This window comes from Mercenaria mercenaria, chromosome 10, assembly GCF_021730395.1.
Source record: "Mercenaria mercenaria strain notata chromosome 10, MADL_Memer_1, whole genome shotgun sequence".
Lineage (NCBI taxonomy): Eukaryota > Metazoa > Mollusca > Bivalvia > Venerida > Veneridae > Mercenaria > Mercenaria mercenaria.
Genome location: NC_069370.1, coordinates 52467745 through 52495296, shown reverse-complemented (window position 1 = coordinate 52495296; position 27552 = coordinate 52467745). Strand labels below are relative to the sequence as shown.

At 35.5% G+C, this 27552-nt stretch overlaps 1 protein-coding gene across 1 annotated transcript in view; it reads left to right on the top strand.

The window, feature by feature from the left end:
• The window catches only part of LOC123560301 (uncharacterized), a 35477-nt gene that overhangs the window by 5796 nt on the left and 2129 nt on the right, over positions 1-27552 (top strand). The window contains exon 4 of the mRNA XM_045352517.2: positions 6717-7059. Within this exon, the coding sequence (XP_045208452.2) occupies positions 6717-7059 (343 nt within the window). The remainder of the gene's footprint in view (positions 1-6716; positions 7060-27552) is intronic.

Genomic DNA, 27552 nt, shown 5'->3' with positions numbered 1-27552 from the left:
AGGTCTTATATCATGTCTTCCTATTTGATGGGACACATACTGTTTTTTCCTTTCATATTGTATATCTGTCCCTCAGCATTTAGCTTGTCAGCTCTTGTTCTGAGAAAAAAATATATCAAGATTTTAATGAAACTTCATAGGAGTGGTTGGCATAAAACCTTATTGGCATATTGTTGACAAGTCCCAGTTTTAGATTGTCTGAATGTCACTTCTCCCATGCTATTGGTGGGATCATAAGAATTATCAATAGCAAGCTGAATTATGCTTACATTACAATTTCTCTGGTGGAAAGTTTTTTTCAATGAGTTATGGAACTTTTTTTATTATATAAGATTATTATTGATAATGTAGAGATTCTGTCCATGCTTCATTTTAGATTTCTTTGAAACTTCAAAGGAGTTACTGGTGTAAAGCCCACCCAAGCTATACATGTCTTTGGCATGTCATGCTCTGATTATTATGTCTCCCACCACACAGTGGTGTGGGAGACATATTGATTAACACCAGTCTGTGTGTGTGTGTGTGTCTGTCTGTGTGTCTGTCACAAAGCTTGTCCGCACTCTAAGTCGAACATTTCTCATCCGATTTTCACCAAACTTGAACAAAATGTGTTTGAGCATAGGACCTCGGCCAAGTTCCATAACTAGCCAATTCGGTCCAGGCGTCTTGGAGTTATGGCCCTTGAATTACCAAAAATTGGTCTTTTTACTCTTGTCTGCAGTCTAATTCGAATATTTCTCATCCAATCTTCACCAAACTTTAACAAAATGTGTTTGACCATGAGACCTCGGCCAAGTTCGATAACTAGCCAAATCAGTCCAGGCATTTTGGAGTTACGGCCCTTGAATTATCAAAAAATGGCCTTTTTACTTATGTCCTGCACTCTTAATCAAACATTTCTCATCCAATCTTCACCAAACTTGAACAAAATGTGTTTGACCATGAGACCTCGGCCAAGTTTGATAACTAGCCAAATCGGTCCAGGCATTTTAGAGTTACGGCCCTTGAATTACCAAAAAAATCCGTCTGTTTACTCTTGTCCACTCTCTAAGTCGAACATTTCTCATCCGATCTTCACCAAACTTGAATAAAATGTGTTTGGCCATAAGACCTTACCCAAGTTCCATAACTAGCCAAATCCGCCCAGGCACTTTTGATTTATGGCCCTTGAATTACTGATTGGATCCACTCATCCAGACCATCTAATTGGATCCACTCATCTAAAACATCTAGAGAAACTAACATTTTTCATAGGGGCAGTTGTGGGAGACATGCGCTTTTCTCAAAAGCATCTCCAGTTTTTTGCAGATTTATTGTCCCAAAATGTCCTTTTTTTAATATTTATCAAGACTTTATCAAGGTTTTATGGTAAAATGATTTTTATGTTCCGCAAAAAAATATTGGTTAGATATATAATGCTGCCATGTTCACCCCCTATCCATTACCCTTCCATCAAAAAATATTTGTCCAGATAACTTTTCCTACAGTTTTCAAGGGATTTGACCCAAACTTACAGAAATGTATCATAATGAAGTGAACTTGAGCATATTTTCAGCACTTACATGTATCAAGCCTGATTTAGGCATTATAGGCCCTTTTAAATTTTATATTAGGCAATACTAACATAACAATTCCTACAGATTTCAATGGATATGGCCTAAACTTAAAGAATGTAATGATTAGACCAATTTGGATAATATGAATTAATAGACTGATGGTGTATCAATCAATTATTGTAGATTGGTATCAGAGCAATTGATTTCATCATTGATTTGTCAATAATGAATTAATCTGGTTAATTTGCTATATCAGCTTATTCAAGTTAATATAACGCATCTTATGATTAACTACTAGCCATTTAGGATAATGTGTCACATCTTCTGATCAATATACCATTAACTACTAGCCATTTAGGATAATGTGTCACATCTTCTGATCAATATACTGGTAAATATGTTTTGTTATTTGAGATTAGTGACCCAGTCACTGATCAGGGCCTGTATTGATAAAGCTCCTTAGGATTTAAAGACACTGAATCTGGTATGCCTGGTATGTGGCCTATGGAGATGATAAGGTCTGCGTATTGGTGATAAGGGCCAATACACAAGTCAGGACCATTGGTAGACTTGCTTCTGTTTATCATAATAAGCTACTGTATAGCTACTGTGCAGTAAATAAATTGCAGGTGATATTTCTCACCTTTATAGCAAATCAGTTCTCATCTTTAAACGAGAAAGCTTGATTGAATTAGGGCTAAATAAACAAAGTGATAAGATACAACAGTGTTTTATCATATTTTTAATAAAGTAAGTTTTTTAACAATTACATCTCATTATTGCTGTTTTTTATTATCAAAAATATAAAAAATGCATTCAGGCACATAGCTTTTAGAAGTAATAAATTATTGTGTATTTGGACAATGATATATCTTTACTGCTGTATTTTATTATACATAAAAGAAAGTTAACATTATTTAGACAACACAAGAGGAATTAAGCATTTTTAATATATAACATCCTACTGTCTATATACCTTCTTTATCTATTAAAAATGCAACTGAACGCTTCTTTAATTTCTAATAAAATCCAGCAATTATCTTTCTTTTGTTTTTTCGTTTTTATTTTGTTACTTTTGATAAAAAGATCATAATCATTGAATAAACAAACTTGTAATTTCTCTTATTAAGTTTTGAATAATTATTTTATAGTGAGAAATGCTTTGCTATAAGAGTTATAATTTAATTGGCCAGGACATTACTCAACATGACAGAGCAATCAAAATTAGTATCTTATCAGTTAAAATAATTTTGTGTACATGCTGAAAAAAGACTAAAAAAACAACAGCATTTCAATTAATAAAATGCAAAACACAGGAAATAACCAATTTACCTGTAGGCAATAAAATTTATGATCCTCTGACAATAATTAGGCTACATGTCAAGTCTACAGGGGTTTTATGGACCCTTATCAGACTGGACCAGACAGGATCTTGTATATTGGGGATTAAAAAGTCTGGTATTTGGGAGGGGGGGGGGGGTCACTTATATAGGACTTTTTCCTTTAACTAAATTCTCCTTAGGGAAGGAATTCCTTAGAATTCTTATTCTTAAAACACCTTAAGATTTTCCTTAGACAAGAATATCCTTAAGGCGTAAAAAAAAATTGTTTGTTTCAGGTATCCCGACCTACCCTAATTTTTTGGCCCGACCCTAAATGTTTTTATGGCCTTGGAGAATATTTTTTTCAACTTGCAGAACTGCACTTTTTATGCTTTAAACATGCACATTGATGTTAGAAATCAACTTACTGATGCTCTAAAGCCATAACCCCCTTGTCTGTACTCCTTTTTTGACACAAAAATAATTTCTGAAATGTCTCCCTTAATAAAAAAAAAATTTCCGACCTACCTACCCTAATTTTTTCGAGCATGTTACCAGAAACAAAGAACTTTTTTTAGGCCTAATGTCAAATTTTCTCCTTAGGGAAAAAGTAGGGAAAAAGTATTCATTTAAGGAATATCTTAATATTGTAACTAAGGGAAAAAGCATCAACTTAAGGAAAAAATGATATCAACTTACTGATGCTCTAAAGCCATAACCCCCTTGTTTGTACTCCTTTTTTGACACAAAAATAATTTCTGAAAAGTCTCCCTAATAAAAAAAAAAAATTCAAAAAAAAAAAAAAATTCCGACCTACCTACCCTAATTTTTTCGAGCATGTTACCAGAAACAAAGAACTTGTTCTAGGCCTAATGTCAAATTTTCTCCTTAGGGAAAAAGTAGGGAAAAAGTATTCATTTAAGGAATGTCTTTATGTCGTATCTAAGGGAAAAAGCATCAACTTAAGGAAAAAATGATTGACTTACAGAGTTTTTTAGACTAAGGTGCTTTATGTATAACGTACACTTAAGATATTTCCTATCAGCTTAGAAGAAAATGCAGAAAAGTAAGGCAAATCACAGTAACTAAGGATTATTTTTTCCTTAGTAGCTTTATGAAATTTACGGCCCCAGGTAAATATTTACATTTTATTTACTGACCGATCATTATCAGAACTATAGCCATGTTCACAAATATCGCTCTTTAACAACATTTTATCCGAAATAATTAGTACAGTTTTATCCTCAAGTCTATAGTTTTGTAAGTAAGTGATTTGTTGTTTTGGTTGTAATTGATACATTACTATAAAGAAAATGAAAGTATGTTTTAGACTTAAATCATTTCATATCTGCAAGTCCTTTGCAGATTGATTTAATACTTTCTTTTTTTTAAATTGTTGACATGGGAAATGGTGATGCAAACAAGTATGAAATCATTATTTTTAGCTCACCTGTCACGAAGTGACAAGGTGAGCTATTGTGACCGCTTGATGTCTGTCGTGCGTAGTGCGTCATCCGTCAACAATTTCTTGAAAACCACTGGGCAAAATTACACCAAACTTCACAGGATTGATCCTTGGGTGGCCCCCTTTCAAAATTGTTCAAAGAACTGAATTCCATGCAGAACTCTGGGAGCCAATCCCAGGGGTCAAAATTGACCCCGTCCCAGGGGTCACTTGATTTTACATAGGAAAATCTTAAAAAATCTTCTTCTCAAAAACCAGAAGCCCTAGAGCTTAGATATTTGACTTGTAGCATTGCCTAGCGGACCTCTACTACAAATTGTTCAAAGTGTGACCCCAGGGTCAAAACTGACCTCGCCTCAGGGGTCACTTGATTATACATAGGAAAATCTTCAAAATTTTTCTAAAAATAAACCAGAAGGCCCAGAGCTTAGATATTTCACATGTAGCATTGCCTAGTGGACCTCTACAAAATTTGTTCAAATCATGACCCCCGGGGTCAAAATTGACCCCGCCCCAGCGGTCACTTGATTTTACATAGGAAAATCTTCAAACATTTTCTAAAAATAAACCAGAAGGCCTAGGTCTTAGATATTTGACATGTAGCATTGCCTAGTAGACTTCTACAAAATTTATTCAAATCATGACCCCCGGAGTCAAAATTGACCCCACCCCAGGGGTCACTTGATTTTACATAGGAAAATCTTCAAACATTTTCTAAAAATAAACAAGAAAGCCTAGGTCTTAGATATTTGACATGTAGCATTGCCTAGTAGACTTCTACAAAATTTGTTCAAATCATGACCCCCGGGGTCAAATTGACCCCGCCCCAGGGGTCACTTGATTTTACATAGAAAAATCTTCAAAATAAACCAGAAGGCCTAGAGCTTAGATATTTCATCTGTAGCATTGCCTAGTGGACATCTACAAAATTCATGACCCCCGGAGTTAAAATTGACCCCACCCCAGGGGTCACTTGGTTTTATGTAGGAAAATCTTCAAAAATTTTCTAAAAATAAACCAGAAGGCATAGAGCTTAGATATTTCACATGTAGCATTGCCTAGTAGACTTTTACAAACTTTGTTCAAATCATGACCCTCGGGGTCAAAATTGACCCCATCCCAGGGGTCACTTGGTTTTATGTAGGAAAATCTTCAAAAATTTTCTTAAAATAAACCAGAAGGCATAGAGCTTAGATATTTGACATGTAGCATTGCCTGGGCGGGGCGTATAGTCTCGTGACTAATTTGATAAACAGATTCGTGTCTAAATCATTAGTCCTCCACCTCTGATTAATTCATGTGGGGAAGTTGGCAGTTACTTGCGGTAGACAGTTTGTAACTTGTACAGAACCAGGACCACTGGTTCAGTTAACTGCCCGCCATTACATGACTGAAATTCTGTTGAAAAATGGCGTTAAACCCAAAACAAACAAACAAATCAAATCATGACCCCCCGGGGTCAAAATTGACCCCGCCCCAGGGGTCACTTGATTTTACAAAGGAAAATCTTCAAACATTTTCTAGAAATAAACCAGAAGGCCTAGATCTTAGATATTTGACATGTAGCATTGCCTAGTAGACTTTTACAAACTTTGTTCAAATCATGACCCTCGGGGTCAAAATTGACCCCATCCCAGGGGTCACTTGGTTTTATGTAGGAAAATCTTCAAAAATTTTCTAAAAATAAACCAGAAGGCATAGAGCTTAGATATTTCACAAGTAGCATTGGCTAGTAGACTTTTACAAACTTTGTTCAAATCATGACCCCTGGGTTCAAAATTGACCCCGCCCCAGGGGTCACTTGATTTTACATAGGAAAATCTTCAAACATTTTCTAGAAATAAACCAGAAGGCCTAGATCTTAGATATTTGACATGTAGCATTGCCTAGTAGACTTTTACAAACTTTGTTCAAATCATGACCCCCGGGGTCAAAATTGACCCCGCCCCAGGGGTCACTTGATTTTACATAGGAAAATCTTCAAACATTTTCTAGAAATAAACCAGAAGGCCTAGATCTTAGATATTTGACATGTAGCATTGCCAGGTAGACTTCTACAAAATTTGTTAAAATCATGACCTCCGGGGTCAGATTGACCCCACCCCATGGGGTTACTTGTTTAGCTTTAGCAAATATTTTTTTTCAAGAAAGCAATTAAACTCAGGTGAGCAATATAGGGCCATCATGGGCCTCTTGTTTTTTGGAACTGTTTTTGTTTACTTTTTGGCTACTTTTATCAACAAAATTAAATCACAATGAACAAATTATTTTTCTAATACTTTAACATCCAAAATCGATGACCTCCTGTTTCCCATTTCTACAGAAACCACAAAATGAAAATTTAATACTTCAGGGCATGTAAATATATTTCAGAGTCAGTGTGAGATCTGTAACATGCTGGACGACCTAATACAGAAATGTTCTCACTATTTCGGAAAAATACGGGCCACGAAACCTCACATCATGTATATACAGAATGAAGTATACCTTCCAACAACTGTATCACTGTTAGAAAACAGACATGAAGATTCTGTGTCCAACAGCGAGGATACTGCTGAACTCATTCAAAAAGTAGAAACTGGAAGCTTTGTACTAGGAGATAAAGTTGCTATAAATTCTGTACTCACAACTATTGTGGCAAAACAGCTGGAGAAAATACAGTTTGAACCTGTTTCAGACAGCCAAGATGTTCCTCTACTAAGTGGGTTGGAACAAGGTTAGAAAAGTGCATATTTAAAAGCTGAGTGTTAAGTTTTAATATTGATATATGAGTATTCTAGACTTTATCAGTATTCTACTTTTATCAATATTCTCAGATGCATCCGTATTCCCAGACATACCAGTACTCCTAGATGTATCAGTATTGCAAGACATAGCAGTACTGCTACATTGTATCAGTAGTCTTACACTAGTTGTATCAGTATTCCCAGACATACCAGTACTCCTAGATGTATCAGTATTGCAAGACATAGCAGTACTGCTACATGTATCAGTAGTCTTACACTAGTTGTATCAGTATTCCTAGATGTATCAGTATTGCAAGACATAGCAGTACTGCTACATGTATCAGTAGTCTTACACTAGTTGTATCAGTATTCCCAGACATACCAGTACTCCTAGATGTATCAGTATTGCAAGACATAGCAGTACTGCTACATGTATCAGTAGCCTTACACTAGTTGTATCAGTATTCCTAGATGTATCAGTATTGCAAGACGTAGCAGTACAGCTACATGTATCGGTAGTCTTACACTAGTTGTATCAGTATTCCCAGACATACCAGTACTCCTAGATGTATCAGTATTGCAAGACATAGCAGTACTGCTACATGTATCAGTAGCCTTACACTAGTTGTATCAGTATTCCTAGATGTATCAGTATTGCAAAGCAGACATACATGTATGTATCCTACATGTATCAGTATTCCCAGCATCCCAGTATCCCTAGTGTATCAGTATTCCCAGACATACCAGTATTCCTAGATGTATCAGTATTCCCAGACATACCAGTATTCCTAGATGTATCAGTAGTCCCAGACATACCAGTATTCCTAGATGTATCAGTATTCCCAGACATACAAGTATTCCTAGATGTATCAGTATTCCCAGACATACCAGTATTCCTAGATGTATCAGTATTCCCAGACATACCAGTATTTGTAGATGTAACAGTATTGCAAGGTATAGCAGTACTCCCAGATGTATCTGTAGTTTTACATTAGTTTTCCTTGCTGTATCATTATTCTCAGACATATCAGTATTCCTAGCTGTATCAGTATTCCCAGACATATCAGTATTCCTAGATCTGTTGGTATTCCAGACATATTAGTAATCCTAGATGTATCAGTATTCTCAGATGTATCAGTATTCCTAGGTGTATCATTATTCTCAGATATATTAGTATTCCTAGGTGTATCAGTAATCATAGATTGTATCAGTACTCCAATTTACATCAGTATTCCAGACATATAGTATCCTAAGATTTATCACTATAGTATTTGTAGACATAATATCTGTCTTCCCAGATTACCAGATACTTTGGTATCCCAAGATAGTCAGTATTCCCAGATACATCAGTATCTCAGATGTATCTGTATTCTAAGATATATCAGTATTTCGAGATATTATAATATTACCAGATGTATTAGTATTCCAAGTGGACCAGTATTTCCAGATATGTAGGAACTAAAAGACTTATCAGTATTCCGAGACACATAGGTACCTCAGGCCATATCATAATTCTAGAGATATCAGTATACATCTAAGATGTAATAGTATTACTGGATGCCTTAGAATTCCAGAACTTATCAGTATTCTCTGACTTCTCAGTATTCACTGATGTATCAGTATTCCTCATGTATTCCTCACCATGTCAGTATTCCCTGAAGTATAAGCATTCCCAGAAATATCAGCATTCCCAGATTATCAGTATTACGATATATGTTAGTATTCATAGATGTATACATCAGTATTCCCAGACTTTTTGGTATTCCCTGACTTTTCAGTACTCCACAATTTCATAGATGTATTAGTATTACCAGACTTCTGGTATTCCCTGACTTTTCAGTGTTCCTAAATTTGAGTATTCCCTGATTTACCAGGATTCTGAAGTATATATATCAGATATATCAGTATTCCCAGATTACCAATATTACCATATGTGCTAGTATTCACAGAAGTATCAGTATTCCCAGAAATCATGGTTACGTTTTTCGTACCATTCCATATTTTGACAAAGTCTTTTGAGATAAAGCTTTGAAACTTTCAGCACTTGTTTACCATCACCATGTCCAGTTATAGGCAAGAGTACATAACTCTGTCAAGGATTTTGGCTGAATTATGGCCCCTTTTGACTTAGAAATCTTGGTTAAGTTTTTCGTACCAGTTCATATTTTGACAAAGTCTTTTTAGATAAAGCTCTGAAACTTTCAACACTTGTTTACCATCACCATGTCCAGTTACAGGCAAGAGCACATAACTCCATCAAGGATTTTGGCTGATTTATGGCCCTTTTTGACATAGAAATCTGGGTTAAGTTTTTCGTACCAGTTCATATTTTGACAAAGTCTTTGAAGATAAAGCTTTGAAACTTTCAACACCTGTTTACCATCACCATGTCCAGTTATAGGCAAGAATACATAACTTCATCAAGGATTTTGGCTGAATTATGGCCCCTTTTGACTTAGAAATCTTGGTTAAGTTTTTCGTACCAGTTCATATTTTGTGTAAAGTGTTTGACATATGACTTTGAAACTTTTATCACTTGTTCAGTAAGATAGTCTCTATCTGTAGGAAAGAGTACATAACTGAATTATTGCCCTTTTTGGACTTGGAAATTGGTTCTGATTTCATACAAGTCCATGTTTTGTAAAAACTATTTAACATATGGCTTTTAAAGTTTGAACACTCGTTTATCATCATGATTTCCATCTGTAGGCAAGAGTACATAACTCTGACAACTATTTTGGCTGAATAATGGCCCTTTTTGGACTTTGAAATTGGTTCACACATTGCCATTTAGTGCAAGACTTATCGAAATCCACAAATACAGGAACATTGTTTGTCTAATGTATTTTTTTCTTTTGTCTAAATATCTGTAGAATTATTTTGACCCCATTCTTCAATCAATTCTTCGAATAGTCGATCCAACAGCTCTTGTTAAGAATTCCATGACTTTTCAATATTACAAGACTTTTCAATATTCCCAGCTTTTTAAGTATTCTCAGACTTCTTGATATTCCCCTTTTCAATATTTCCAGACATTTCAATATTCCCAGACATTTCAATATTCCCTGACTTTTCAATACTCCCAGATTTTTAAGTATTTCCAGACTTTTCAATATTCCTGGACTTATCAGTATTCCCAGACTTTTAAGGATGTACAAGCATTTTTCTGGGCATATGCAAGTATTATAATCTGGGTATTATCTTAAAATGTGATGCAATTTTTCCTTTGCTATAAGAACTTTATTTGATTTATTTATATGATATTATTGCTAATTTATATCAGTCATAATGTAAGGCTGAACATTTTAGCAATTTAAATGTGTAATTTGTGTGCAGATCAGAGTAGAAAATGACAAAACAGAGTAATTAAGACTAAGCTCCAGTCAGGAAAACAGATTGAAAATTATGTTGCGACAGCCATTTGTGGCAAAAATTGACGTGTTCACATATGTAACAGATTACATAATGTAACAGGAAATGCCATACAATCTTTAAAAGTGTTGGTATCAAGCTAAAACCTTGTATTTTTTTTTATTTTTCATACATTTAGGTTGCTGGTATATTTCAAATGAAACTGGCACTATCTTAAAGGAAAAAGCATTTTTCTTACAGTGTTTTTCTTACAGACATTAAAATGGAAAATGGCGTGAATGAAATGGTAGTCACATAATGGCGGATTCAAATAGTTCTGTTTTTTTTTTTGCTCTGTAGAGCTATTTTCTTTGCATTTTTTTTTTTTTTTGATGAAATCACTTGACATATCTATGCTTGACCTTTAGGAAGCATTTTCATAATGAAATGATAGCATGTCAGAATTTGTCATGGAAGCTTAGGTCATACACTACCACTACAAGTTGGGGTCTCATTTTTATCTGATTTTGGAGTTGGGAACATACACACAAACATGTAGTATACACTTGCAAAATGTATCTAAAAACTTTTTCAGATATTGCAAAATATCAATGGTTGAGATTATGACGTTTGAGTTTCGAAGTACAATCTGGAGATTTATCAAACGCCAGGTTAATATTTGAAACTGGTCTCTGCACCAGGATATAAGTCTTTGTCAGAAAAAGAACTGGAAACTCTATCTTTTAGAAAGTAGGACATGGTTTAAGTGCTTCACAGTTTGCGGCCTTCCCGTTTTGCTGATGACCAAAGATTGCAGATAATTTCTGAAGAAATATTTCGGCCAAGTGTTCCCAAGTGGCCGTTCTAGTAAATAATGACCTTTTACAGTGTTAATAGATGACACAAACTAAAAACATATGCCATTAAAGGCAAGTTGAGTAGTTAGGTACTTGATATTCCATGCTGTTAATAATAGATGTCACAACATAATTTTCAATCTGTTTTCCTGACTGGAGCTTAATTTTCCCCTGTTTTGTCATTTATAAAGAAGTATGCACTTTACAGATTAATATAACCTCTTGATATAAAGAAGTATTGATTTTATATAATTCCATAACCACATGATATAAAGGCATACCCACTGCAAATAAGGACATTGCAACACTATATCCTTTCCACACCTCTAACATAACAAGAGCTGTCACAGGAGACAGCGTGCTTGACTATTTCAATGCTGGATAGTGAAACTGGGCACATCTGAGGAAACTAGAGCTGTCACTGGAGTGTTTAATGACTCCAATTGTGGATGAAGATATTGCACAATAGCCTGAGTCTATGTCAAAAATATCAACTTAAAGTAATAAGAGAGGTAAAGATAAAATGTATCAAAACACTATATAAGTATATCCTAAGCAAAAAGGGGCATAATTCATTAAATATTGGTGCCAGAGTTGTGCAGCTTGTGTCATATAGTGTGGGTGATGATGTTGAACAACTATTTTAAGTTTGAATCAAATCCATTCAGTAACAACAGAGACAGAGTGAAAGTGCATCAAAACTTTAACCTAAAATTCTAAGTAAAAAGGGGAAATAATTAATAAAAAATTGGTGCCAGAGTTATGCACCTTGCATCATATGGTGTGGGTGATGATGTTGAACAACTATTTTAAGTTTGAATCAAATCCATTCAGTAATAACAGAGACAGAGTGAAAGTGCATCAAAACTTTAACCTAAAATTCTAAGTAAAAAGGGGAAATAATTCATGAAAAATTGGTCCCAGAGTTATGCACCTTGCATCATATGATAAGGGTAATGATGTTGAACAATTGTTTAAGTTTGAATCAGATCCATTCAGTAATAACAGAGATAGAGTGAAAGTGCATAAAACTTTAACCTGAAATTCTAAGTAAAAAGGGGAATAATTCATGAAAAATTGTGCCAGAGTTATGCATCTTGTGTCATATGATGTGGGTGATGATGCTGAACAACTATTTTAAGTTTGAATAAAATCCATTCAGTAATAACAGAGGTAGAGTGAAAGTGCACCAAAACTTTAACCTGAAATTCTAAGTAAAAAAGGGGAATAATTCATGAAAAAATGGTACCAGAGTTATGCATCTTGTGTCATATGATGTAGGTGATGATGCTGAACAACTATTTTAAGTTTGAATCAAATCCATTCAGTAATAACAGAGGTAGAGTGAAAGTGCACCAAAACTTTAACCTGAAATTCTAAGTAAAAATGGGGAATAATTCATGAAAAAATGGTGCCAAAGTTATGCACCTTGTGTCATATGATGTGGGTGATGATGTTGAACAACTATTTTAAGTTTGAATCAAATCCATTCAGTAATAACAGAGATAGAGTGGAAGTGCATCAAAACTTTAACCTGAAAATCTAAGTGAAAAGGGGGGATAATTCATGAAATATTGGTGCCAGAGTTATGGCCCTTATGTCAGATGATGTGGATGATGATGAGGAATAAGTATTTCAAGTTTGAAACAAATCCATCAAGTAATTACAGAGATATGTTGAAAAAAGAGAAAGTGCACCAAAACTTTAACCAAGGTGGGGACGCGGAAAGACGCAGACGCCGACACCGGCTAGCAGGATAGCTCTCCTTATACTTCGTATAGTCGAGCTAATAAAACGTATAAGCGTCTGATGGCCCTTTCACGCTTCTGTAGAATCAACATTTATTACATGAAATTCATTTTGAAATTATTTCTGAAATGTCTAGGTCTGCAGCTCTCAAATATGGAAATATCTTACATCCGAGGCATATACTGACACTTTCAGACAACATCAAAAAGGACCTTTTGGGCGAATTGACAAAGTTCTAAAAATCTCCATATACCCTTGCTCCGTTATGGACCCCTGTGGGCTTTGTGTTTATTCTGAGTTCAAATATGTTTTCGTAGATGAAAAGCTGACATGTCGTGCTAAAGCCTAGGTATTTTCAAATCATTAGAAAGTGCTGAAAATTGACTCAAAAAAAGAAGTCCACGCGCATACATTTAGACGGGGTGACCTCTACGCGTGATCCCTGACTATTGACCAATGCAAATCGACTTTTGTTTTCAAGTTTAACCTGTCTACTTTCGTTTTCTTTACTTCTGGGAATAGCTGAAGGTTGAGTGACGTCATTTTCTGTGTTGTCAAAAACATACCTATGTCTGGCAAGATTGCATGAAAATGTGCCCGGTGTCCCAAGGATATAAAGAACAGTCAACTTTATATAAAGATAGGACCACTCAATATAAAGTAACATTAATATCAACATAATATAATGACATTTCTCTTTTAAGACAGCTAGGGCTTTCCATACACACTGCAGAAAATGGTTCCGTATACTCCTAATATACGGGCGTATACGGAAACATTTTTCCCGTATATGGAACATTCCATATATGGGAATCCCGTATTCTTTAATTGGACATTCATGTTTTTCTCACATGGATCCGTTCGTTCATACTTAGCATAACTACATTTCAACAGTTTATGTCAGTATTCAAAGTTAGGGATTGTCAAGGTTCAAAAGTATGTTTAAGGCGTAGGTTTTGATCATACTTTCAGGAAAGATACCTTTTATATGATATTCGTATATTAGACATATACGGGACTGTATACTCCCGTATATGCACATATTTTTCGCAGTGACAGATGCTCATCCAGTGCATTCTGAATCTTTTTAAACCATTTCATGCTAGCTATTGGCTAGTCTGGAATTCTTGATTATTTGTGCTTTGTCAGAAGAACTATACATTTAAGATCCTACTCTTGCGCCATTTAGTGTTAATTGACATTGATTGAGTTTCTAAGAAAAAAATATTTTTCAGATAATTGGTGTCACATGATACTCCACAAAATAAAAGTTATCAGCATTTAATTTGGTCTATCACATTCAAGCAACATCCCTTGACATTTTACAGTATTCTGTTACAGTTTTATTTAAGGAAAAGAAATACTCATTACAAAGAGTTAATTAAAAAGGCAAGTTTTAAAGGGTCATAATGCCTTTGATTAAAATGTGGCTGCCACAAGTTATGTTATGAACATAAAATATATTATTTTCTTGTTAAATCCAATGTTTGATAATTGTTTTCTAATGTATTTGTCATAGGTTTGACTATTTGATTAACATAAAAGAAAGTACTGTAAAATGCACTGTTTTTATTATCTCCCTTTGTGACATTGACTTCATAATTTCATGCATAATATTGGAAGTAGCCAAAAAATTTTGTACAGCTATTCAATTACTGGGTATGTGTACTCTCTATTTGGACACTGTTTTAACATAAAATTAAGAGCCTTATGAATTAACCCTTACCATGCTAAATTTCTATAATGGACTGGTCCATCTTCCAATTTGGGCAGTACCATTTATCATTTGAAGGGGTGTTCACTGAAAATTTACTGACTGAATAGCGAACAGTGCAGACCATGATCAGACTGCACGGATGTGCAGGCTGATCTTGGTCTGCACTGGTCGCAAAGGCAGAATCACTTGCCGCCAGCAGGCTAAGGGTTAAAACAGGATGTACCCGTCAAATTCATTTATTTCTAATCTACCAAGATAGTAGAGGGAGGTGTAATCTAATGATAATTCTACAAACTTGCTTTTCTAATGAATTTCAGCAAAATATGTAATTGTCAGTACAAATCTTTAACAAATAAAATACAAACGTTCTTATATTCATCTTATTCTACATGCTGAGTATGTTTTTTAATCTATACAAAATTAATGATAAAATAACTTTATCTGTTGGCAACCAGGATGGAAGGACAGAAAAATCAAATTTGAAAACAGTGACATTTTTCTCACAAATCTGTTTCCAACCTGAAAAAACACCTCCAGTGGAAATCAACCATGTATTACTGTAAATCCAGTATTATTCACCGTGTTTTAATTTTCGCTATTTTTCGCGAATCAGGTGCATCGCGAATTCATAAATTCCACGTTAATTTCCTTCCAAAACATACAGACATATCCGAAAAAATGTCCGAAATACATTCAAGTTCAGCAATGAATACTAGCCGCCTGTACATGATGTTTATTGAATGAACTTCTATTTATTTCAATATAATAAAAATCCTCGAAAGTACATTTCATGTAGAATATACTGCTTTAAGACAGAATTAACGCTAAGGTCTATAAAGGTTGGATTAGGGATGTATATAACATGATAACTCTGTTTTTTAACAAGTTACGGAGAGCATCTCCTTGATGCACTTTGTATGAGTCAAACAAGCAGGGTGCATGTTGCCTGATCCATATAATCCTTTATCTTCTCGATAAACCCGATTTTTTTTAGCTCACCTGTCACACGATAGAGACCACATTTTGTATTTGATTTTTATCAAGCTTGCATACAACTTGTATGGGCATAATATCTCGGTTCCTTTAAAAAATTGGCCAGATCCCATCATTGGTTCCAGAGTTATGGCCCCTTAAAGGGCCAAAATTGCCATTTTTGGCTTGTGAACATGATAGAGACCACATTTGTGATTATCTTTAATAAAACTTGCACACAACTTGTATTGGCATAATATCTCGGTTCCTTTTGAAAACTGGCCAGATCCCGTCATGGGTTCCAGAGTTATGGGGCCAAAATTGCCATTTTTGGCTTGTGAACACGATAGAGACCACATTTGCGATCATCTTTAATAAAACTTGCACACAACTTGTATTGGCATAATATCTCGGTTCTTTTTGAAAAGTGGCCAGATCCCATCATGGGTTCCAGAGTTATGGCCCCTTAAAGGGCCAAAATTTGCTATTTTTGGCTTGTTAACATGATAGAGACCACATTTTGCAATCACCTTTAATAAAACTTGCACACAACTTGTATTGGTATAATATCTCGGTTCCTTTTGAAAATTGGCCAGATCCCATCATGGGTTGCAGAGTTATGGCCCCTTAAAGGGCCAAAATTTGCTATTTTTGACTTGTGAACACGATAGACAACCTTTTGCAATCGACTACAATCAGACTTGCAAATAACTTGTATTGGCATAATATCTCGGTTCCTTTCGAAAATTGGCCAGATCCCATCATGGGTTTCAGAGTTATGGCCCCTTAAAGGGCCGAAATTTGCTATTTCGGCTTTTGCAGCCATATAGACTTCATTTATGGTTTGATTTGATACAAACTTGCAAAATGTCTTCACCAACAATAAATCTTGGATTCCATGATGAATCTGTCAGATCCAATCATAGGTTCTGGAGTTACGGCCCCTGATTGACCCCTGAAAGAGCCAAAATTTGGTAATTTTTACCTTTTGAACACGATAGAAGTGACATTTTATATTTGATTTTAACCACACTTACATACAACTTAAGTCACAGTAAGATCTCAGTTCCTTTCGAAAACTGGCTAGATTCCATCATGAATTTTAGAGTTACTGCCCCTGAAAGCGGCAAAATTTTCTATTTTGGCCCTTTCTGCCATATAGAGGTTTCTTTTATGCTTTGATTTGAAACAAACTTGCACAGAATGATTATCATGATGATCTCTAGGCCTGGATCCAAACTGGGTCATGTCAAGTCAAAAACTAGGTCATCAGGTCAAATCAAAGGAAAAGCTTGTTAACAACCTAGCGGCCACATTTATGACCCTGTCTTCATGAAACTTGGTCAGAATGTTTATCTTGATGATATCTAAGCCATGTTTGAAACTGAGTCATATGGGGTCAGAAACTAAGTCATAAGGTCAAATCAAAGAAAGCTTGTTAACATAGCTTCTATGGCCACTGTTATGTACCCTATCTCAGAAACTTTGTAACAGAAATTGATGTTATCTTGCAATGTATAGTATCTAAGCCAATTTGAAACTGGGTCATATGGGGTCAGAAACCAGGTCATAAGGTCAAATCAACGGAAAAGCTTGTTAACATTCTTCAGGCCACATTTATGATCCTGTCTTCATGAAACTTGGTCAGAATGTTTATCTTGATGATTCCTAGGCCACATTTTAAACTGGGTCATATGGGGTAAAAAACAAGGTCACCCAGTCAAATCAAAGGAAACGCTTGTTAACACTCTTGTTCATTTGATGTGCATGAAACTTAGTCACAATGTTTGTCTGCATGAAATATGGTACAAATTTTTATCTGGGTCATGTGGGGTCAAAAACTAGGTCACCAGGTCAAATCAAAGGAAAAGCTTGTTAACACTCTTGTTCATTTGATGTGCATGAATCTTGGTCAGAACGTTTGTCTGCATGAAATATTGTATGAATTTTTATCTGTGTCATGTGGGGTCAAAAACTAGGTCACCAGGTCAAATCAAAGAATAAGCTTGTTTACACCCTAGGGGGCACATTTAGATTCTATCTTCATAAAATTTGGTCAGAATGTTTGTTATTATGCAATCTTAGATGCTTTCAAATCTGGCTCACGTGGGGTCAGAAACTAGGTCACTAGGTCAAATCATAAAGCTTGTATACACTCTAGAGGCCACTTTTTTGCTCCAGTCTTCCTGAAACTTTGTCAGAATGTTTGTTTTCATGAAATTTTGGACAAGTTCGAATCTGGGTCATGTGGGGTAAAAAACTAGGTAACTAGGTCAAATCAAAGAAAATGCTTGTTTACACTCAAGAGGCAACTTTTTTTGCTCCAGTCTTAATGAAAATTGGACAGAATATTTTGTCTCCATGAAATCACTAGGTAAAACATGTTTACACTGTTATGGTGTGTTACACAGGTGAGCGACTACATTTTGTTTAGATAACAATAGGACAGTTTATCACGCCATTGTATAATATACTTGTATGTTACAATTATTTATGAAATGATTAACAAACTACGGTCGGCGAACGATAATAAAAATGGCGCAGAAATGTGAGGTGAGTCTAAGACAGATAATTTAGGTTGGTCAGATGTCACGGTAAATTAGATAGGAATTCGTATGATACTTATCAAATAGAAATCAACATTTATACTTGACTGGCGAAATAACTCAGGTGGCTAAGCTGTCGGTTTTCAGACGCAGTTTGAAACATAGCACGAGTTCGAAACTCGCAAGAGGTTTATTTTCTAAGGAAAAGTTTTATGTAGCCCGTTTTATGTTTGTTTTATTATGTCTCCCCCAGGAGACATATTGTTTTTGCCCTGTCCGTCCGTCCGTCCTTCCGTCCATCCGTCCGTCCGTACGTCACACTTCATTTCCGAGCAATAACTGGAGAACCGTTTGACCTAGAACCTTCAAACTTCATAGGGTTGTAGGGCTGCTGGAGTAGACGACCCCTATTGTTTTTGGGGTCACTGCCTCAAAGGTGAAGGTCACAGGGGCCCGAACATTGAAAACCATTTCAGATCAATAACTAGAGAACCACTTGACCCAGAATGTTGAAATTTCATAGGATAATTGGTCATGAAGAGTAGATGACCCCTATTGATTTTGGGGTCACTCTGTCAAAGGTCAAGGTCACAGGGGCCTGAACATGGAAAACCATTTCCGATCAATAACTAGAGAACCACTTGACCCAGAATGTTGAAACTTCATAAGATGATTGGTCATGCAGAGTAGATGACCCCTATCGATTTTGGGGTCACTCTGTCAAAGTTCAAGGTCACAGGGGCCTGAACATGGAAAACCATTTCCGGTCAGTAACTTGAGAACCACTTGACCGAGAATGTTGAAACTTCATAGGATGATTGGTCATGCAGAGTAGATGACCCCTATCGATTTTAGGGTCACTCCATTAAAGGTCAAGGTAACAGGGGCCTGAACATTGAAAACCATTTCCAGTCAGTAACTTGAGAACCACTTGACCCAGAATGTTGAAACTTAATAGGATGATTGGTCATGCAGAGTAGATGACTCCTAACGATTTTGGGGTCACTCTGTGAAAGGTCAAGGTCACAGGGGCCTGAACATTGAAAACCATTTCCGGTCAGTAACTTGAGAACCACTTGACCCAGAATGATGAAATTTCATAGGATGATTGGTCATACAGAGTAGATGACCCCTAATGATTTTAGGGTCACTCTGTTAAAGGTCAAGGCCACAGGGGCCTGAACATGGAAAACCATTTCCGATCAATAACTTGAGAACCTCTTGACCCAGAATGTTGAAACTTCATATGATGATTGTTCATGCAGAGTAAATGACCCCTAATGATTTTGGGGTCACTCTGTTAAAGGTCAAGGTCACAGGGGCCTGAACATTGACAACCAGTTCCGATCAATAGCTTGAGAACCTCTCGACCCAGAATGTTGAAACTTCATAGGATGATTGAACATGCAGAGTAGATGACCCCTATTGTTTTTGGGGTCACTCCGTTAAAGGTCAAGGTCACAGGGGCCTGAACATTGATAACCAGTTCCGATCAATAACTTGAGAACCACTTGACCCAGAATGTTGAAACTTCATAGGATGATTGAACATGCAGAGTAGATGACCCCTATTGATTTTGGGTCAGTCTATTAAATGTCAAGGCCACAGTGGCCTGTTCATGTAAAATCATTTTTTGGAAATAACTTGAGAACCACTTGACCTACAATGTTGAAACTTAATAGGATGATTGCACTTGCAGAGTAGATGACCCCTATTTATTTTGAGGTCACTTGATCAAAGGTCAAGGTCACAGAAGCCTGAACAGTGACTTGAGAACCACTAGGCCAGGAGTGTTGAAATTTAGCGGGATGATTGGACATGCCAAGTAGATGATCCCTATTGCAGCCAACCATCAGTGTCTCTTTGACTTTTGCTCCTAACCCCTATTGACTTCTTGCCTATAGGACTTTGCATTGGGGGAGACATGCGCTTTTTTACAAAAGCATTTTCTAGTTTCAGTTTGATTCTCAGTTTGTCTTCTCTTTTTTTCTTCTTTTTTTTCTTATTACGTTTATTTCTTTTTTCTATTTTTTTCTATTTTGTTTTAACTTGTTTTAATATCTGTGAAATTTTAATCAATAAAATTCATTTCATTTCCGGCTCGTCCGCTGTATCTGTTGCAGAATCGTCGGCTGTGTCCGTTTCAGAATACTGAAATCGCTCATCAGAAGCTTTTTTCAATGTTCGCATTTCGAGCTATGGAATGGTATGTTAGTGTATAATGTGGGGGTAATGTACTTACATTCCATCGGTAAAAATTGGACGTTCACAAAGAACCCGTGTATGCTGTATTACCGTATTATTTTTAAAGCCAGTTGAAAAACCGGTATTGTATCTATGCTGAAAAAAGGTAAAAAAGTATACTTCAACCCAGTATTGAACTCTGGACCTCGGGTGTCATACCTAGCGGTCTAACCCATTGCGCTAATAAAATACTTCTTTCATTGAGTCTCAGCTTGAGATACTAATTCATATCGTCTATGCGTGATTTACCTAAACTGGTGTATAATAAGGTTGACTGCGTTTGTTTACAAATATCAAATTATCGTTCAATTACTGTATGAACATTTTATCAGCTATTAAATGTAATAAGAATAATCGCCAGTAAATTGGATAAAGGATTAAGACTCTTTTCAATGAATTTTAGTCGAACAAAAGCAATTCATGTGAATAAAATAACCGATTACTAATACGAAATAACCATTTATGGACCATGCGTTTAAAAAGTCTTTGGCAAGCATAAATTCAGTACGGTACGGAAGAATGGGCATTAATGGAATCACGACTTCTGGAATTGGAATTTCGCTTATATAAAATAAGAACCTTCACAAATTAAAATTTCTGACCCTCCTGTCGCGAATTCATAAATCAGCGAAATAATTCAGGGTGTGGGAATTTGCGAAATAAAGATCATGCAAATGTAAAGTGATTTACAGTATGCACTCAGTAAACAAAACGTGTACTGTAAAAGCAGAAAATTTCGAGATGGTTTAATTTTCGCTATATTCACGAGGCCTTACATCTCGCGTGGTTAATCATCACGTAAATATTTACCATTAGTATAATTCATATTCAAGTATGATACTATTTTTACAGTTTTGCGAATATGAAACCTCGCAAACATACTCAAAATTTTAAGTGCACAAAATTCTGACCTAGCTAAAGATGTGCTTTAACAGTAAACGATCAGTTGCTAAAGTTTTGTAGAAATCCATTATTTAACCAAAATTTGATTAACCACCTTTAAGAACTAATGCTAGTGCTAACCGAAATATAAAGTTGGAGAAAAATTTCTGATATCTTATTTGTCAAAGGATAATTCTCAGTGTTCATATTTTTTTCTTATTTCATACAACAGATCATGTCCAGATATCTTCCCTGACAAATTGATACAAAATCGTCACAAAAGACACCCCATCTCTTTCAATCAATGACAAAAATATATCAAAAGAAACAAGCCTGACTTAATTAAGTTCCCCCATCTCTCTTTAAAACTATTTCCCATTACTACTTATCTCTACCACTACAAATCAATATCAGTCTTGAATTTCCTGGCATCAGTCTTTTCTCAGTTAGAACTGGAAATTACTAAGATCTGTAAACAGATTTTATCATGGGACATGGTTACTTAATTTTGCTACTTATTTTCACTTAAGGTGCTGTCATTTTTATTTAAGACATTACATCCATATTCACTAGAAAAGAAGATTTAAAACCCTTGAAGTGATCTATGAGGAACAAAAGATTTCCAGTGGGTTTCTCCATATGTATATTGATCATAACAAAAGGGGATTACACCTTTGGTTATCAGTTTTAATTGAGAAGCCCATGTCATTTTGTCGTTCTTGTGGTGAAGTCACGCGAAACTTAACAACCACGTGCTTCTCAAAATCGGGTATCTTCGGCGATTATTGCCTAAAAATAATTGGTTTTGGAAGAAAAATGGCCGCTGAAAGGGGTCAAATACGGCGGTCGGGAGGCAATTTCCGTGGCCGCTGGCCGCGGACGGCAGGTGGCCGCTGAATAAAGTGACAAAATAGAGGAAAATCCGTCGGGGGCGTCATAAAATGGCCGCTGAACGGAGGTGACCGCTGATCGGAGGTGACCGTTAGTACAGGTTAGACTGTATATAAAATGCAACATCTATATATTTGTGCAAAACTTATCATATATAATATGTATATAGATGAAACATAATAATTTGATTTTATCCTATTCTGTGTGTGGACAGTTTAAGGCTTTTCTCCGACTTAAAACATGGTCCTCACAAAAAAGTCAAGATGTTCGTGATATAGAATTGCGGAGCTATTGTCCTCTTTAAAGCAAAGATAATTAATTTTATTGATTTGTACTCTATACTAAACTAAAAATAAGTAAGATGGAGCTATAATTAAATTGCCAATTAAAAGATTTTATCATTCATGTTATTCAGTGTTGATTCTTAGACAAGTTTAATATGTTCTGGTTTTGTTACATCTGAATGTAACAAACAAAAATTTAAAGTGCCTTTTTTCTCTGTAAGTATTAAGTTATGAAAATGAAATTTAATTCAATTTTATTTCTGATTTGAAATTCTATTTTAATATGTTGGATTCTGCTTGATTAAGAAATTGTTCTGCAACAGGGTTGATGCATTTTTCTTCTTTCTACTTCAAGATCCAAATAAAGAATATGAATCATTCCAAAGAAGAAGGGAGTTTTTGAAATTTAAAGGCATGTTTAATTATAACATATAATAAGCAAAATTAATGTACTTTTAAGCGGAAATCTCTTGAACATTGCAAAGTTCTGTTTTACAAAACAACACAAACATTTTACTTGTACATTTCACTTTTATTGCTGAAATTTGTATGAGCAACTCCATTATTAAGTATTACAAAAACAGCAATTTTATATGCATCTGGTGTTTACAAAACAGAAAATGGAATTTTGAAAACAATCTCAAACACTACAAAAGTCGAAGAGATTCATCCTCTTTTACTTAGAATTTCAGTCTGATTTTTTTGCTTTTTCACCATATCTCCATTATTAATAAATTAATTAGATTCAAACTTAATATCATTGTTCCACAACATCACCAAAATCATATGATACAAAATCCACAGGCACCAATATTTTTATGAATTATGCCCCCTTTCTAAATAGAATTTCAGGTTAAAGTTATGATGCTCTTTTACTCTGTCTCAGTGATTGCGGAATGAATTTTATTCAAACCTAAAATTGTTGTTCCACATAATTAGCCACATGATATGACACATGGTGCGATACTCTTGCAGAAATATTCCATGAATTATGTCCCTTTTATACTTAGTTCATGTTTTGATTCACTTTTATCCTATCTCTGTCATTACTAAATATATTTGACTTAAACTATTGTCCAATATAGTCATATGCATTGGAGCCATTAAACACTCCAGTGACAGCTCCAGCTTCCTCAGATGTGCCTTAATTCACTATCCAGCACCGAAACAGTCAAGCGGGCTGTCTCCTGTGACAGCTATCGTTTTGTTAACATGATCAAAAAATACACCTACTGCAAACTTTGAGTAGGCACAAATATAATTTGCAACAGGAACAACATTAGTGACAGGTGCATGTTATTCATTAACTCAAACTTTTTAGATACTAACTCAGAATTTCAACATTTCAACTTATATACCTAGAAATTTCGAGATATTTAACTAATAATTTCACAATGGTATCTTGCCTTGTTATCCATAAAATTTAAACCTCTGTCCATCTGCCAAATGCCAGAAATGACAATAAGCTACTTCTCCAAAACACTTGAGCTTGGAAGTCATTTTATAATTGACTCCTATTAGAGCGGATGCATCTACCTACACATCCACGAACCTCCTCGGTAGCCTAGTGGTAAAGCGTCCGCTTCGAGTGCGGGAGGTCGTGGGTTCAATCTCTGGCCGCGTCATACCAAAGACATAAAAAATGGTACTAAGTAGCTTCCTCGCTTGGCCCTCAGCATTAAGAGGGTAGTGCTAGGACTGGTCAGCCCGGTGTCAGTATAATGTGACTGGGTGGGGTATCATGTCACATATCTACGGCGTGATATTCCAGTGAGGCAGCACCTTGAAGTTGGGCATTGTGCTCACTGCTACAAGTAGACACCATCATTTATATGACTGAAAAATTGTTGAAAAAGACATTAAGCCCGGACACACACACACACACACACACACACACACACACACACACACACACACACATCCACGTATGGTACCAGTATGTAGGGATTTGAACATATGTACTACCATACATCAATGTTACTATGACTTATCTAGCATCTCAAGCTACTCCAGATTTCAAACTGTATCCAGAATATACATATACATACAATGTGTTTCAGTAGTAGCGGCTCAAAACAGTTTGAAAACATTCCAGATATGATGAAAATAGGGAAATATTTTAAGTTCAAACACTGCCAGGTCGCCATCTATGACCTCCTCAAATTGTAGTCATCTAATATTGGTTCCCAAGGGTAGCCAGGACCCATAACAACAAGTTTATGTTGGGTACGTCTTGTTGTCTCAAACTTATGGTCAAAGCCTTCCAGACTTTAACATGGTTTAGATAGTGATATTTTTTAAGAGCGAACACTGCCATTTCATCCTTTATGACCCTCTAGGGCTACCTCAGGGCTATATAAAGGCACCCAATTTTAGCCAGGACCAATACATCTACATTTGCTACGGTAGTTAGTGACTCAAAATTTCCATCTATGGAATGCACATAACTCAAAATTTTGAGTTACTAAACATAAAGTTTCAAGTAACAAGTTAAAATTTTAAGTTACATTGTCTGAAACTTGGAGTAAATAACTCAAAATGTTATAACTTACACCTGGCACTAACCCTCTTCCATAAGAAAAGAGATTAAAAAGGAATGACATTCCTTATTTCTTCAACAAAAATGAAGAGATGAGCAGTATATTTACAAACAGAACAAATATATACATGTACAAAATGGTAATACAGTCGAATACCGTTACCTCGATATTCAAGGGACTGTAAAAATTGCATCGACGTATCCGAAGTTCGACGTAACTATATCGACTATCTGGGACTACTTTATATTTGTGTCGGACGTCTATATTGTCACTGTATCCAATGCTTTTTCTCAGAGGGTTTGAAAGGGGAAAGAAATAATATAAAACCTAAACACGATTTTAATTTTATTGACAAATAAACATCTTAATTAAATAGTACATACATACATTTAACTTTTAAATTTTTCAAAATATACGTGTAAACATTAGCTTTTTTGTTCCTTCCAAAAACAAGTCTGAATGCAGCTGTAATGTTCCTAGTTGAGTAGTCATTTTGACTGTGCTTTGATAACGATTGTTACTCAATCCTAAATGGCAGTTACAGAAAAATATTTCATCCAAATTAGTTGTTATATTGGAAAAAAGTTGTCCGCTTGCACGCTGTTTTATAAGACTAATTACTGGGAATTAAATGCAAACTTTCTAACATTTGAATTGGATTAAAGATTAAATAACAAACACACAAACTAACTTGATTATGATTAATACATCGCCGGACAACAATAGGTTGCTTTTCACACCTTACAAATAACATGGATATTTTTGACACGATCCCTTACAGAAGAAAAAGGCCTGCTGCGTACTCTTGCTGTGTACATACAGCGTATATGATGCGTACATGATGTGTACTGAAATCAAGGGCTTTAAATAGTACGAAGGATATACACCGCACATACACCGATAGTACGTTTGTAGTACACTTTTGACATGCAAATGAGCTCTGCCGCGTGCTACTTGCTGCGTACATGCTGTGGACTACATAGTACACATGATGTACGCTGGAGGAATTTAGTATGCGGGAAATAGTACGCAGCATGTACGGGGCACATACACTTTTCACATGCAAATAAGCCTGCGGTGTACTACCCCTGCGGTGTACATGCTGTGTACTCCTGCGGCGTACATGCTGTGTACTCCTGTGGCGTACATGCTGTGTACTCCTGGCCTGAGTCCTGCGGCGTACATGCTGTGTACTCCTGCTGCATACATGCTGTGTACTCTTGTGGCGAAACTGCTGTGATAATGTAAATTCCTTACCCCACCAACTTTCGTATGCAAATGCTGATCATTTGGGCAGAAAAAAACAGAAAAAAGATAAGTGACATGCATCAATAAGTATTTACCCTTATTAAAATAATGTAGATTGATGTTATCAAATAAATTAGTATGCTTTTCTTCATCCACTTTTCAATGAAATAAATCAATTTTTGTAGCATGTAATTTGGTAAACACTTGAAGAAAATGGCGTAACTGCATCAAGGGGAAACAACTTTCATGCAACTAAATATAAGTGTTATGATTTATTATAGACGATGTGTGCGTAGTATGTATTTATTTTGATTAAAATCCATCTGAGAACAATCTAGGACTGGAATTATATAAGCATTTATACACTTTTACGTCCGTAAAAAGTAGCGCACCAAAAAATTTTGGATTGATTTTTTCCAATTGGAAGAGCGCAATTAGCCAAAAACGTTCTGAAAATATACGAGCGGCAAATCCGATGAACAACTTTTTAATTTGGTGAGGCCTTAATGAGTTAACATAATGAGCATTAAAGCCTTTATAAAACATGATAGAATGGTGTTTTGCTTAAGAGTATTCAAACAAAAGTGAGAGCTGTTAATTCTTCTCATTCGGGCGCTGTTGAGGCATTATCTTGGTAATTATTTCATGTATTACAAAATGTAATGCAACGAAGTTCAAATAAGGCTTTTCAATTATCCAAGTTAGAAAGCTCCAGGATTAATTCAAAATGAAAAAGAATATATTTTTACACTGCATGCAACTTGTGCAGCTCAGAAATCACTAAGATGTAAGCTTCAAAAATGAACATTGCAAATAGTTTGGCAAATTTTCATTGTTCAGAATACTGGTAATCTGAACTATTCTATGCTATTAAGATAAAAGTTACTCGGAAATCAAGTTCTTGCTTCCAAAAAAAAAAAAAAAAATGTACAAATTCTTTCTGCATGAAGTGTACTTCAGACTTTTACCTAAAAAAATTCAAAGTATAAACACCAAAAGAAAATGAACAAGTCCCTCCCGCGTATATGAAGTTTACTTCAGACTTTAACTTATAAAAAAAACTAAGTATAAATGCCAAAAGAAATTGTACAAGTCTTTCCAGCGTATATGAAGTGTACTGCACAAATTTCAAAGTATCTGCGGTGTACATGCAGTGTACTATTTTCTTGTACAAGTCCCTCCTGCGTACATGCAGTGTACTC